General features: G+C 28.8%; 2 protein-coding genes and 1 long non-coding RNA gene across 6 annotated transcripts; 2 read left to right on the forward strand and 1 right to left on the reverse strand.

Annotated features, from left to right (window-relative positions):
• Positions 1–4,596: 4,596 nt before the first annotated feature.
• LOC134281615 (uncharacterized) lies at positions 4,597–11,040 on the reverse strand. Of its 4 annotated transcripts, XR_009995132.1 has the most exons (4): positions 10,988–11,040; positions 10,535–10,606; positions 9,180–9,307; positions 4,597–7,570 (listed from the first exon to the last, which is right to left on the reverse strand). It is a non-coding gene; the product is annotated as an uncharacterized LOC134281615 (long non-coding RNA). The 4 variants fall into 4 exon arrangements; XR_009995131.1 differs by lacking the exons at positions 10,535–10,606; positions 10,988–11,040 and adding an exon at positions 10,121–10,150; XR_009995133.1 differs by lacking the exons at positions 10,535–10,606; positions 10,988–11,040 and adding an exon at positions 9,623–9,653.
• Positions 7,566–8,213, forward strand: LOC134281614 (uncharacterized). Its single transcript, XM_062764050.1, has 2 exons — positions 7,566–7,978; positions 8,097–8,213. Exons 1-2 carry the CDS (start codon positions 7,711–7,713, stop codon positions 8,147–8,149), a joined length of 321 nt encoding a protein of 106 aa, XP_062620034.1. The 5' UTR covers positions 7,566–7,710; the 3' UTR covers positions 8,150–8,213.
• A 3,294-nt stretch (positions 11,041–14,334) lies between the features above and the next one.
• LOC134281610 (uncharacterized) lies at positions 14,335–15,669 on the forward strand (the record flags this gene model as incomplete). The annotated part of the gene is made up of 2 exons (XM_062764048.1): positions 14,335–14,597; positions 15,616–15,669. Coding segments are annotated over exons 1-2 (258 nt in total), but the record flags the coding sequence as incomplete, so codon positions are not given.
• Positions 15,670–16,029: the final 360 nt, after the last annotated feature.

Raw genomic sequence — 16,029 nt, forward strand, 5'->3', positions numbered from 1 at the left:
TTCATATAAAATGTATTTTGAAATTGTACCCTAACATTTATCTTTTGCATAAATACATTTTTTTTTGTGGAGAATTTCTCATAACTTTGAAAAAGTAGTCTTTAACTTAAAATTTTGTGGTGGAGTTGAATATTCTCATATGTTACCACTTTGATATAAAGTAGTCTTATTGTATAATATGGTAGGCAAGAATAAAATTTTTAAGAAATGATTTTTAAAAGTTTGTATAATGATGTGTTATACATCTTACATATGTTACCATTTCATTTAAAGGCATTCAGCATATATTGTGGTTTTGTCATGTAGTTGAAAATTTTAAAGTTTTAAATTTGTTTGTTCATGTAATCAATAATTTGATAATGAAGTATTGTTTATTTTTTTTAATAGTAAATACATTTACAACTCAAATTAGTTAATGCATGAGAGAATAGGCAAGAAAATCAGGTAAAGAGTCAAAAATAAAATACAAGTATACAGTAATTTAAGAAATGTTTGTTTTTGCCAAAATTTATAAGGGGTTAATCTATATATATTGATAAATCTATAAGTACATAAATTTTTCTATACACTTAAGGTATTTGTTTATGAAATAAACTTGCATTTGAGCATTTTAAGACAATTGTAAACATTACTTTAACCAGTTTTTTTAAAAAAATGATTAGATTCACTGTTACCATGTAATTCCTTGTAAAATAAATGAGTAAAAAAAACAATTTTATTTGAGTCAGTTTTTTTTAATGTAAATAAGAAGCATTGGAAGTTGGGAATATTTTACAAAGTTGATAGATCATAATTCTCACTAGGACCGTAGGAGTATAATGATTTAAGCATTAAAGAAACCATTTCATATTTCAATATGCAAACCATGTTTAGTCATGCAGTATATAGTTTACACTTGCCAAAAAAAAAAAAAAAAAAAGATAAATGGTATCTCTATTCAGGGTCAATACAAAGGTCAAAAAGGAATGAAAAAAAAAATTCTCTTCATGTATCAAACATGTAGGTATTATTGCAATAAATTCACTGTATTCATTTTTTGTCCTCTTTCTATGTATGAAAAGCTCTGATTTAGGCAATCAAAATACAAAAAGCAAATGAGTTATGTCAAATGATGAAGGTATACACCAGAAATTAACATGGACAGAGAATTTTGAGTTTCCCTCAAATATGGTTGCCAAGGGATGTGAAATAAAAACAAAATGTGGATTCATCTATTAGGATTGAGACTTGTACATATTATGAATGATGAGTACTATGACATTAAGAATGACATGAAAGAAATAAGTTTGATTCAATTATATAAACAGTTCGTAATCCATACAGTCAAAGTGGAGGGCATATATTTTTCTTTATAGGCATAAAGTAACAAACACTCACCCAATGCATCAAAATTTTACTTTTTGAAGAAAAGGAACCCTGTTTACTTTGTTGAGTTGACTTTCATATTTTTGTGTTTGACAAGTAAGACTAATGGTTTCTGACTAGTATAATGAGAACTTTTTTTTTAAGAGTCATCAGATTGTTCTGATATTTTGGTTAAGATATCTGCATGACATCAATTAATTTGTTCATACAAAGGGATGAAAGCTTTTCCAGGTTTCTTCTTTACTCAGATTAGATTGTGTCTTGCTAATATATCCAACATATAAGATATACTCATCAAAGTCAAACAAAGGTAAATAAATGACCTTATTAAGTTTTTTAGTCAAAAGGTAAAAGAGATGTGGACATCTGCTAAATTTAATTGTTTAGTTAATATTCATCAAACTTCATGGATAGGTTAATTAAACAAACTTCATATATTTTGATTTTCAGGTCAAAGATCAGCACAATTTTTTTTTGCTAAACCATTGTTGTCTATGAATATCTTAACACCTCTATTGATTTTTCAGGTTAAAGGTCAATGCATTCCTGCTACAGTAAAAACTTCATTATAAGGATCTCGTAGTGATATTCTTTATTTGTAAGAAATTAGGTATAAAATCTCCCAACTCTTTCTATAATATGTCACTAAATGTGCTCCTTTATTTTTTAAAGAGTTTTACAAGCAAAATCATATACTGACTTTCAATCCTTCAAAATACAATTTATATTGAATCTTGAGATTCAGACTTTCAGACTTTTAGGCTTTCAGACTCTCAGGCTTTCAATCTTTAAAAACTTTCAAGCTGGAGGACTGAGTATTTTAATATTTATTTTGTAAGTCTTGTCTTTTTTTTGTCATTATGATTAATCCTTAGTAATTCAAACTTTTCATGTTTGTAAAACTAGTGTGAAAGTACAGTGTTTGTGTAATCTTCTTAATATTTATCTAAAATTACTGTTTTTAATACAGTCAAATTTAATTTGTGATGATCAAAATTTCCAAATTGCCTGACCTGTACATATTTAAAGTTTCAATATCATACACTCTTGAATATCCTTAAATATCAATATATTGATTAAGCATTTGCTATCAACCATACACTTGTTAATCTAAGGAAGGCTCTTACCATAAGTTAAACTCATGGAATTCTTCAAGCAATTTTGAAGAATCTCTGTTATAAGGGATGGTAAAGACAAAAGACCCATAAATTTCCTAGAAGTAATAATTTTTAAAACTATATATCCACATTAAATTGGGGAACATTTGAAGAACCCTTTTCCTTTATAAAAATGTTCCCCAATTTAATGTGGATATATAGTTTTAAAAATTATTACTTCTAGGAAATTTATGGGTCTTTTGTCTTTACCATCCCTTATAACAGAGATTCTTCAAAATTGCATGAAGAATTCCATGAGTTTAACTTATGGTAAGAGCCTTCCTTAGATTAACAAGTGTATGGTTGATAGCAAATGCTTAATCAATATATTGATATTTAAGGATATTCAAGAGTGTATGATATTGAAACTTTAAATATGTACAGGTCAGGCAATTTGGAAATTTTGATCATCACAAATTAAATTTGACTGTATTAAAAACAGTAATTTTAGATAAATATTAAGAAGATTACACAAACACTGTACTTTCACACTATAGTTTTACAAACATGAAAAGTTTGAATTACTAAGGATTAATCATAATGACAAAAAAAAAGACAAGACTTACAAAATAAATATTAAAATACTCAGTCCTCCAGCTTGAAAGTTTTTAAAGATTGAAAGCCTGAGAGTCTGAAAGCCTAAAAGTCTGAAAGTCTGAATCTCAAGATTCAATATAAATTGTATTTTGAAGGATTGAAAGTCAGTATATGATTTTGCTTGTAAAACTCTTTAAAAAATAAAGGAGCACATTTAGTGACATATTATAGAAAGAGTTGGGAGATTTTATACCTAATTTCTTACAAATAAAGAATATCACTACGAGATCCTTATAATGAAGTTTTTACTGTAGCAGGAATGCATTGACCTTTAACCTGAAAAATCAATAGAGGTGTTAAGATATTCATAGACAACAATGGTTTAGCAAAAAAAAAAAAATTGTGCTGATCTTTGACCTGAAAATCAAAATATATGAAGTTTGTTTAATTAACCTATCCATGAAGTTTGATGAATATTAACTAAACAATTAAATTTAGCAGATGTCCACATCTCTTTTACCTTTTGACTAAAAAACTTAATAAGGTCATTTATTTACCTTTGTTTGACTTTGATGAGTATATCTTATATGTTGGATATATTAGCAAGACACAATCTAATCTGAGTAAAGAAGAAACCTGGAAAAGCTTTCATCCCTTTGTATGAACAAATTAATTGATGTCATGCAGATATCTTAACCAAAATATCAGAACAATCTGATGACTCTTAAAAAAAAAAGTTCTCATTATACTAGTCAGAAACCATTAGTCTTACTTTTCAAACACAAAAATATGAAAGTCAACTCAACAAAGTAAACAGGGTTCCTTTTCTTCAAAAAGTAAAATTTTGATGCATTGGGTGAGTGTTTGTTACTTTATGCCTATAAAGAAAAATATATGCCCTCCACTTTGACTGTATGGATTACGAACTGTTTATATAATTGAATCAAACTTATTTCTTTCATGTCATTCTTAATGTCATAGTACTCATCATTCATAATATGTACAAGTCTCAATCCTAATAGATGAATCCACATTTTGTTTTTATTTCACATCCCTTGGCAACCATATTTGAGGGAAACTCAAAATTCTCTGTCCATGTTAATTTCTGGTGTATACCTTCATCATTTGACATAACTCATTTGCTTTTTGTATTTTGATTGCCTAAATCAGAGCTTTTCATACATAGAAAGAGGACAAAAAAATGAATACAGTGAATTTATTGCAATAATACCTACATGTTTGATACATGAAGAGAATTTTTTTTTTCATTCCTTTTTGACCTTTGGATTGACCCTGAATAGAGATACCATTTATTATTTTTTTTTTTTTTGGCAAGTGTAAACTATATACTGCATGACTAAACATGGTTTGCATATTGAAATATGAAATGGTTTCTTTAATGCTTAAATCATTATACTCCTACGGTCCTAGTGAGAATTATGATCTATCAACTTTGTGAAATATTCCCAACTTCCAATGCTTCTTATTTACATTAAAAAAAAACTGACTCAAATAAAATTGTTTTTTTACTCATTTATTTTACAAGGAATTACATGGTAACAGTGAATCTAATCATTTTTTTAAAACTGGTTAAAGTAATGTTTACAATTGTCTTAAAATGCTCAAATGCAAGTTTATTTCATAAACAAATACCTTAAGTGTATAGACTAAATGTACTTATAGATTCAATTATATATAGATTAACCCCTTATAAATAGTAAAAATCATTTCTTAAACCTGATTTTCTTGCCTATTCTCTCATGCATTAACTAATTTGAGTTGAGTATTCTCAAATTATTGATTACATGAACAAACAAATTTAAGACAAAACCACAATATATGCTGAATGCCCTTAAATGAAATGGTAACATATGTAAGATGTATAACACATCATTTACAACTTTTAAGTCTACAAAATTTTAAGTTAACCATATTATACAATAAGACTACTTTTTCAAAGTTATGAGAAATTCTCCACCAAAAAAAAAAAAAAAAAAAAAAAAATGTATTTATGCAAAAGATAAATGTTAGGGTACAATTTCAAAATACATTTTATATGAATCACATAAAGAACATATCAAATCATTTCTTTGTGGTTGTTTTCCATTGGAACATCTGTTAAGAAACATTCTGTTTTGTCTTTTTTTTTTTTCGATACATAAAAAGCGTCCAAAAATCATTTGGAATTGTTGTGTTAAACCCTGATAGTCAGAATTTTAAGAGTTTCTGATGTGTGCCCTACTTAGAAATGTTTACATTGAAACAAAGATGAAACTCATAATTGAATTAATCAGCAAATATAAAGTCATCAGGTTTACACATGCTTTTCTAACACATCATGTACATTTTTTTTCTACTAGTATGTTTTTGTTCACAAAAAATTGAAATCAACAGTACTTAGCATTCCATATTAAGAAATATGAACCCTAGCTATTAAAAATCTAAAAGTATATTTGTGCATCAATGTAATATGTTTAACAAAACAATCTCTTTCACTGTAATGAAAATTGTCTTCTTCATATAACATGCAGATGAAGAACTTCTTTGGATGATGTAATTTTCACATGTAGAAAAGAAACTAATTCAACTAAAACTAAAAGACAGTCATTAAAATTTTAAGGACATTAAAGGATGATATCAAGACCGAAGTCCAGGAATTGATAAAATGCTACAATTATCATCCAAAGATGTATATGTTTGGATTTATTTTTTAATTCACAAGCAAATGATATGCTGCCATTTAATCTTTCAAACTTAAATTCTATACTTTTGAATTAAAAATTTCAAAATCTAAAGGAGTCTTCCAAATACCTATCTACATGTATTTATGACTGAAGGTATGTAAATCACCAGAGTTGCTGTAATGCACCATTTGAATAAAAGTCATATCCACATTCTTGACTTTTTTCCCTAAACCTTATTTCAAAACATAAATTATTCCAACCAGTCTTTATCTACGCAGTGATAATAAAATTTTTACAGAATTCTAAGGTATTACATAGTAATAGTCATATAAACACCCTTGAACATTGTACATTTGATTAACATTTCAATCCTTTCCTAAGAATTTGCACCTAATTTTTATAAAGTCTATAAGTTATCACACAATGTTTAAGTTATTGCATTACAGGACTCAAATCAGTAATCTCAGTTAGTAACTAACTTTTACCCAGGAGTAAATGATCCAAAAAAATCTATAGAAATATCTTATTGATTCTTCATCTGTGTACTTATGATGTGAAGTTTGTAAGTTACAAATTATTGTCAAAGAAGTCATCTCAATAATCTTATGCTTTGACCTTGACAAAGTGTGCTAAACAACAAAGTGTATTCCTACAACCATTCTATATGTAATTAGTATGATATCCACATTCTTGACTTTTTTCCCTAAACCTTATTTCAAAACATAAATTATTCCAACCAGTCTTTATCTACGCAGTGATAATAAAATTTTTACAGAATTCTAAGGTATTACATAGTAATAGTCATATAAACACCCTTGAACATTGTACATTTGATTAACATTTCAATCCTTTCCTAAGAATTTGCACCTAATTTTTATAAAGTCTATAAGTTATCACACAATGTTTAAGTTATTGCATTACAGGACTCAAATCAGTAATCTCAGTTAGTAACTAACTTTTACCCAGGAGTAAATGATCCAAAAAATCTATAGAAATATCTTATTGATTCTTCATCTGTGTACTTATGATGTGAAGTTTGTAAGTTACAAATTATTGTCAAAGAAGTCATCTCAATAATCTTATGCTTTGACCTTGACAAAGTGTGCTAAACAACAAAGTGTATTCCTACAACCATTCTATATGTAATTAGTATGATGAATATGGTATGATAAAGATATTCAAGATATTATTAAACCACAGATTATGGGACACTTGCATCTTTATTGGGGGTCTTATTGAGACCAATTTTAAATTCAAAATTAAACATGATACATACACAAACAAAATATATTTACAATTCCAGGAAAGTTAAATAATAACATTAAATCCAGCATCTGAATATCTGTGTAATTTCTAGGGGGTTATAGAAATAAGATGAAAAATAAAAGGTTTAAATGTGTAATTCCCATACATAACAACAGTCATCAATATGAATTGGTCAAAATAAAAGTCACATTCAGATACTTTGAGGTCCGTGAGAAATAGTTTTTAAAGAGCTCATGCTATCAGAAATCATATTTTCAATACTTGATTTGACTAGATCTCAGTCTGATAAATAGCTACATCTTATCCATACTCAGTGTCTGACAGTAAAAGATACAATCCTGGGTCCTTTCTTTGTCATCCTGTAAACCACAGTCTATGATCGTACTTAAATTGGTTGGAAATCATATTTATCTATGTTCTTCTTAAATCCCCCATCCTGTTTGTTTTTCTTGTTTCAGTGTTCCAAGAGAGGATATTCTGTTAGTCTTTGCTTAATCTGATAGTCTTTCACCATTCTGAGAGTAGATATAGATCATTTCCATAAGCCCTCACTAGAGAATCCTGGAAAATAGAAAAAAAATAATGTCTTAGTTGAAAAAAAAAAATTGTTATATAATATAAGCTTGATGGAATTCTAAATATAGACAAAAAAGGGTATAAATACAAGGTGTAACATCAGAATTTGAATTTCCATATTAACCATGGGTAACACCTCCAGTAAAGAAAAGAGTAAAGGAATGAGTAAAATTCAGTTTGGAGAGAGAGTTCTTTTAGAGAAAGATGTAGACAGAGGTATACCAAATAAAATAAAAAAAAAAAAAGATGGCACTATTGAGATCATTTCTCAACAAGAATATAGCCAATTAAGTCCAAAGAAGGGTGATCCTAATGTTGTCAGAGATTACATAGAAAGACCCTTGATTGCAGAAGAAGCCAATGAGGAATATAACCATTTATTACCAAAAGAGGGTAAGAATTACTTGGATTACCCTGAAAGACCTTTGACTAGAGAAGAAGTCAAGTTTATAGATAATAAGAGAAAACAGTTGTCAGAAAAAAAATGTTGTTAAAGACACATGAATTTTAGCCCACAAAACCATTGGAGAAGATACAAGGATTAATGGAGGAAGTCCAAACTGAACTCTTGGAGGACATTAAGGCTTATTATGAGAGTAACTTTTCCAGTATTTGTTTATTACAAAATTATGTATTCTAATAAAAAAAAAAAAAAATAAGTTTTCACTTTCATTTGTTGTGCCTTAGACCATTTAAATTGACCTTATGGTTAAGATTGTGATACACACTCTGATAATCATCTATGATGTCTCTATCATGTTTACCTCAAAAGATTGAATCAGGGTATTTGTGTTCAAAGAGCTGAAAAAACTATACAGACAGATCTAAGATTTTGGAAGCATACATATTAATGGGTTTAAATGAGATATAACACTAGATTATTAAAAAGAAAGAACAAAAACTCATAGAAATGATATTGAAAGTACCTTTTATGAATAAAGTGTCATGCTCCAAGGTATATTTTTTATAAACAGGAGAAGGTTTACAACAGTCCCATGCACTCATAAGAAGATCTTGGGTAGTAGAAACACCAGGGAATTTTAATTCCACACAATCAGATTATCTTACATCAGTTATAAGGTTACAGTCTTTATACATAGTTAAGAGGGTCATTAAGATTTCTTTTCTGGTCATCCTGATGTGCTACATTATAGTATTCTTTCCCTGTGATATAATGTTAATATTAAATGAGAAATTCAGAATTCATCAGCAATTGGAGTCAAAACTTGCTATCTTTACCAACTATGATATTAAGGAAGCTGGGGGGGGGGGGGGTGGTTACAAATTAGTCATATTTAACTTATTCTATAGATATGCTATCTTCAGCTGTTAACTATCATTTGGCAAAGAAAACTTTCATACATTTTAGTTTCAAAATTTGATCATGCATTTTTGTATATATATTGAAATGGAGCTCTTCTTCTTCTAAAGGAGATCAATATAGTCTAAAAAATGACCATGACCACCAAGCCCTTTTTATTTAAATATATCATTTACATATCAATTCAAAATTATAAACATGCATATGTAAAAAAAAAAAATAATAAAATAATAAATAAATATATATAACAATTGTATCTCATTGAAACTTTACCTTCAAGTTTGTGTGTTTCTATGTTGGTTGACTAACTGTGTATTTCCAAAGGAAGAGCAGACAGTCTGAACTTCATAGAGAATGGATTATAGATGGTTAGGAACAATACATATCTTCCAGGTTGAGGACTGTATAGAAAATAAAACCATTTTGTTAATATGACAGAGTACTGTGTGAAACAATGCATGTTTAAAAATTGAACAAACATGTACAATGCCAAAAAAGTTCATGAAAATGTTTGTTTTTAATCTCAAAATAAATTGTTTTTAACATTAACTCCAGATGAGAAAAGTTCATCATGTTATCTTTAGATAATAAAAAAAAGCACAATTACTGTATTGATATCACAAATAAAATGATTATCAAATTAATTATTTAGACACTAAAAGATTTTTTATTAACAGCAGATTCAATTTTGTTTAATATCTGTCAGTACTGCATACAGAAAAATACATCTTTTTTTAGCATCATCACTACAACATGTAGTCCTTAATTTTTTGAAAAGCTCATTACTAAGAAACAAAAGTGAAAATGAAAATATATGTATGCCATATATCCCACATATTTAGAATCAAAACAAAAAGTAAATAACTTAGGATTAATCTTTTGTAAATTCCTCCTTTTCTCTAATTAGATTCCTAATTAATATCTCTTTGATCACCATTTAGTAAGTCTGAATTCCATGGCCATGGGTAACATACATAATGAATTATGAAATTATATCATAATTTATACAAAAGGACTTATTAATATTCTGAAGATCCCTTAATCATGTGTTAATATATTTTAGGTTAAATAAGGGTGTGCTTATATGAATGTAAGTTAGAGACAACAGATCACATAAGTATTACACAGTAATTAAATTAACCATATAATCATGCTTAAATGCAAAGATGACCTTCATAGGAAATGTAAACAATTAAAAAACAAGACAAACTTACCAGAGATATCCAAATATATGCCCAATAAGTCTGAAAAAATCAATTAAATAATCCAGTGAAATAACATCTCGGCTGATCCTGAAAAAAAATCATACAATTCAGTGATACACAACTTAAACCTCATTTTACAATGTAAGTAAAGCAATAATTTACAGATAAAAGGGACAGAAATGTAAAAGATACCATGTATTTTACCAAAATTTAGAGAACATTTTTCTGATTTAAATTCAATATCATAGAATGACCCATCATAGAAATATTAAATGCACTCTGAGTTACATGCAGGTTATACAAGTGTAAATCACATGAAATGAGGATAAATACAGTATTGACATTCAAAACAGAACTTTACATAATTATGATTAAATGCAAAGATGACCTTAGGAAATGTAAACAAAACAAAGACAAACTTACCAGAATTATCCAATTATATGCCCAATAAGTCTATCCATTAAATAATCCAGTGAAACAACATCTTAGCTGATCCTGAAAAAAAAAGCATACAATATTCAGTGATACTCAATTTAACCTCATTTTACAAAGGAAGTAAAGCAACAATTGACAGACAAACAGGACAGAAAAACATGTTTAAATGTAATGCAAAATAATATCTCTTATATATGGATACCTATACTCTAATCAATCATATTAAATGTCATTCGTAAAATGTATTTTTTAAGACAGATTTATTTAGGATCGACTTTTTAAATGATAACATGAATAGCACGCCATACTTTAACCACATGTCAAAACATTCTCTCAAATTACACAGAAATGGGTTATTTAGCATAGCTGACATTAAACATATAGGTGAGCGATAACATAATCACAATCATAAACAATGTGAAACAACTTTAAACGACCTACACTGTGGATTACAAGCCTTTTTCACTGGGGTAAAATCTTGCCGAAAATTCGCCATGGCTGCCCGAAACCCCGAACCCGACTGTATAAAAGATGAAGTCATACAATAACATAACACTGATGTAGTATTACATGATTTTTTTTAGTTTATTTCTTAAAAACTATAAGGGGAGTTTACCAAAGAAAAAATTAATAAGAAAAAAAAAATTTAAAGTTATTTTAAAAAAGTTTAAAAAAAAATTTATAAAGTTAATTTAAAAAAAAGTTTAAAAAATTTAAAAAGAAATTCTAAGTTTTTTAAAAAAGTGACCTGGTGTTATAACTTGACAGACATAACACACACATGTTTTTTGTATTGTGTGTTATTTGTTATTGTCTTTCAGTAAAAAATTCAGTTCAAACCGGTTAGGCTGGCTAGACTAGGCTGTCTAGACTGTAAATGAAAAAGTGTGACGTCATAATCACATTGTATTTATACAGTGAATGACGTCACAATGCATAGGTAAGTTTATCGTACTTTTTGCACACGGCACTTTACAGATGATGCAAACAGGTATATAAGAAAACACAGGTAAAAGGTATATTTCTTTTGCACACGACCCCTAATGTTTTGCACACGGCACTTTATAGAGGATGCAAACAGGTATCTTGTTATAATCTGTCTTGTGTGTGTGTTATTTGTTATTGTTTTCAGTAAAAAAAACCCAGTTTGAACTGGTTTGGGCTAGGCTGTCTAGACTGTGAATGAATGCGTGACGTCATAATGACATTCTTGAAATGAAATTTTTTTTCAAAAAAAAAAATCCCAAAAATTATATGGAATTTTGTCTGAAAAATCATGTATGCAAAAAATACTTTAAATAAAATATCTTTGAATAAAAAAATGAGCCCCATCTTCCATTTAATGAGAAGCATTAAATATGACTGTACAAGAAAGCTGTGTCATTGGTGTTATATTTTTGTTTTTGCTACAAAAAATCATTCCTATAAAAAAACATAAACAGTCCCAAATCATATTAAATCACTTCTCACCAAAAACAACAGAAACTATTCCTTGATATTCATATCAAACATATTGATGGACTTCAAATAAAAAAAGTAACAGAAAAATTTTTTGTCGGGTGTTTCCATGTTATTTCAAAACATTTTTGATATTCATTGAACTCTTTTGAAAGATGTTTTTAGGTGAATAAAGCATGTGGCCAAAATTTTACTTTATCCAGGGAAAATTTTGGATTAAATATTTTTGACTAAGTTATTGGTGTTACGTCATTGGCATTACTTCCTAAATTTAAACCAATAAAATGGTTAAATTGACAAAACAGGTACTTTTGGAGGCAAAATATTTCTTTATATAGAAAAATTATTTATTTGTATTTCTTTGCAAACTTAATTTATGGTGTTTGAAAGTAATTAATTTTTTTCCAATAAATATTTTTTTCCACTTACAACGTTTTAAATATATGGTAATGCCAATACAACTTAGATCATATACATGTAACACCAATAAAACATTTTTTTTGTTATAAAAAGTATTTTTCCTTCAAAAAATTTTTAGGCCCATGAATGTAATTTTTTTACCAAGAAAATAAAAAAATCAAATTTATTATTTGTTTAAACCCCTACCAATTGTTACCTTTTATGGAACACCAATGACTATTGAAGTAACACCAGTGACAAGAGATTTTGAATAATACATTTTATTTACTAGCCTTAATGAAGAAGTGGGTTTTAAAAAAATTTATCCTTCACATTTTAGCTCACCCCAAACATTATTTTTTTTAAACCAATGATAAACCAACACATTCTTTCAGCTTTTACCATGCATTTGTATACAGATACGTGTGGGGCTTAATTTAAGAAAAGGGATAAGAAAAAATTAACGTTTGCAACAGGGGTTTCCCTTTTTATTTTTTTTAAAATTAACAAAGATTTTGTTCGGGGTTTATTAACAAAATCGTTTTAAAACTTTATTTTTTAATCAAAAAGGTTTAAAAATTATTAAAAAAAAATTAATGAATTGTTAGAAAGTGATTGCAATGAAGCCATCAAAGGGTTTGTATTTTGTTGAATATTTCATACCAAATTGTAAGGATTTAAAAAAAACAAAAACAAAATATGACTACTGAACATTCCCTCTACCTGATAAACTGGCAGGGAACATGGGAATGTTACTCCTCAATGGTACCGATTCCCGTTTGGAAATTCTAAGGTCCGTGATTTTCTCTGTATATTTAGATTGCATTTATTTTTTCTTGATTTATCACTGTTTGTTACCTTCAGTTTTCCCTATAAACTTTACGGCAGAAAAATGGAATGAAGATCCATATAATATATACAACAAGAAGTGTTTGTGAAAAACTGATGTCCGCGTATGACAGCTTATGGCGAGAGTCAAGTTTGTAAATGACAGTCAAACTCTAAACGAAAAGGTTAAAAGTGTTAGTGTCTAAAGCAAGGTCTTGTCACCAAAAAAAAAAAAAAAAAAAAAAAAAACACCTTTGAAATATGAATTTGCAAAAGTCCTAGTTCTAACTGTTCAAAAGTTATGACGAAGGTTAAAGTTTTTTAAAAGTGTGTCAAACTTTAAGGTCAAGGTCAAATGTACAAAATTTATACTCCCTGAAAGGTCTTGTCACAATACTCATGTGAAGTACCGCTGGAAAATCCTAGCAACTGTTCATCAAAAGGTATGACAAAGGCGTGGTAATTTTTGGTAAACTTGGAAAAACCCCAAGATGAAGAGGTCAAATTTGTTGGTACCCAAAGAAGATCTTGTCACAAGGAAAAAACCTGTGACATGGAATTAATTGAAAGCCGTGACGCCACGGCCCCACCCACTCATCGATTACGGGGGCATAAAAAAGTGTGTTATATCATGTTTATAATTTCATCGACGGATAATTTTTATACGTACCATGGGTCTTATAAAATGTTATGAGCGTAATTTGATATTTGTTGAGAAAATTGATATATATTAGACTAAAATGAAATAAGTATATTTTAATTAATAAGAAATAAATAAATATATGTACTACATTGTAATATTGTAGATATAGATACATAAATACAATGAAAATTAAAATAAATTTAAAAAAAGAGTAATTGATTATTTAACTGTTTCATAGAAAATGTTTTTCTGCTCCCAAGCCCTCTTTTTGAAAATGATAATTAATTTTTCGTCATCACCATCCTACAGATTAAAACGAAACGTTTTATTATTGGAATTCCGAGTCTGATTGGAGGCCGCGGGAAAATGAACAGGTGGTTATCTTTCCTGACTTGATATTGGGCAATAGAGGGCGCTAGGTGTATATAAACATGTAAAGGAAGTGATAGTCTCAGATAGACATTCACTTTCTTAGTTATTTTTCACTGTCCCTGAGTTGTGACAAGGGAATTTATAATCATGAGAACTTTTTTGATATCATGTGTTTTGGTGGCGTCCGTATCTGCAGCTTGTATGCCAGGAGGATACTGCCCACTCGATAATGTTGACGCTAACGCAGTTGTACAAGAAATGGCCCAGTTTGCGCTCAATGCATATGCAGCCAAATCACACGACGTCTCGTCATGTGATGGAACCTTTACAGTTAAACATGCCAGTACACAGGTAAAAAACAACAACTAGTACATCTCTGATCATCGAAATCGTGTTTTCCGTACTTATGGATGGGGGGGGGGTATAAGCTACTATTGTTGCATGTTGAGTACGTTATGCCCCTATTCTCTTTAGAGAACCTATTCTCTTAAGAGAAGTGGACAGACCTTCACCTACATCCTGGATGTAAATGAAAGCCTGTCCACTTCTCTAAAGAGAATAGTTATGCCCCTCAGGAGATGTTTTTGTACCATTCTACCTTCCTTTCTTTTTTTTTGACTGAAAATAAACAGTTTGAAGATAGATTGATTGTCATATTGTGTACCTATTAAACCAAGAAGAAAAGTGAAATCCACACACTTTTGGCCAGGAACTTAGGATCATTTTATCATATTGTTTAGGAAGTAGAATTCAAAGGCAATTTTGACAAGGTCTAATTAAAGATTTACTTGATCGTGTTGGTATATACAAAAAAAATTTCTCCACTGGCAGCTTTATATTTTTTGCTAAATGGAGAATGTGAAAGACAGTATGGCAGTCATGTATTTTAAAAAGTCTTTTCTTTTATAGATTAAACATGTTAAATACTACTGTTTATGAATTCTGTAAGGTTTCAGGCTTTTATTATAGCGTATGATATCAATCCACTAGCACACCTAGTCCATCAATTTTATTATTTTATTTTTTTTTACAGAATTGTCAGATGGTATGAAAGACAATATATTGTCTTAATCCACTTATTCAGTTCAGTTATTCAGATGATTTTGTTCAATGTTGTTATTGGTTTTAGAATTATAGCATCAAAACATCAAAATTAATTCATTTTGTAAAAGAAATTGCAATTAAGACAAAACAAAAATTGAACTGGTCTTAAAACCTGAAGTCAGTTAATTAAATAAAGATTGTTTTTTACTGTTATGGTATGTTTTGTATTTATAAAATAATTAATTTATCATAATATTCTGTTTTTATTAGATCAAAGAATGAAGCTTAGGATTTGTTAACACATGTACAAATTTGATATTTACAGGTAGTTGCAGGTATTAACTACAAGTTGACTGTAGAAGCTACTTGTGGAGGACAGGTAAACAATTTCTCTTATCACATGAAATCTCACACAAGGTTATCACATGAAATCTCACACAAGGTTATCATACGAAATATCACACAAGGTCATCACACGAAATATCACACAAGGTTATCACATGGAACATCACACGGTTATCACATGTAATGTCACACAAGGTTATCACATAAAATATCACACAAGGTTATCACACGAAATGTCACACAAGGTTATCACATGGAACATCACACAAGGTTATCACATGGAACATCACACAAGGTTATTACATAAAATATCACACAAGGTTATCACACGAAATATCAAACAAGGTTATAACATGGAACATCACACAAGCTTATCACATGAAATGTCACACAA

This window comes from Saccostrea cucullata, unplaced genomic scaffold (genome assembly GCF_032062105.1).
Source record: "Saccostrea cucullata isolate Sc308-1 unplaced genomic scaffold, CSIRO_AGI_Scuc_v1 ctg7455, whole genome shotgun sequence".
Classification (NCBI taxonomy): domain Eukaryota; kingdom Metazoa; phylum Mollusca; class Bivalvia; order Ostreida; family Ostreidae; genus Saccostrea; species Saccostrea cuccullata.

Bases quoted from the DNA above. Each gene is read 5' to 3' on its own strand.
- LOC134281614 (XM_062764050.1), top strand. From the start codon at position 7,711: ATGGGTAACACCTCCAGTAAAGAAAAGAGTAAAGGAATGAGTAAAATT. The intron at 7,979-8,096 runs GTAAGAATTACT...CATGAATTTTAG, and splicing joins CCATTTATTACCAAAAGAGG to CCCACAAAACCATTGGAGAA.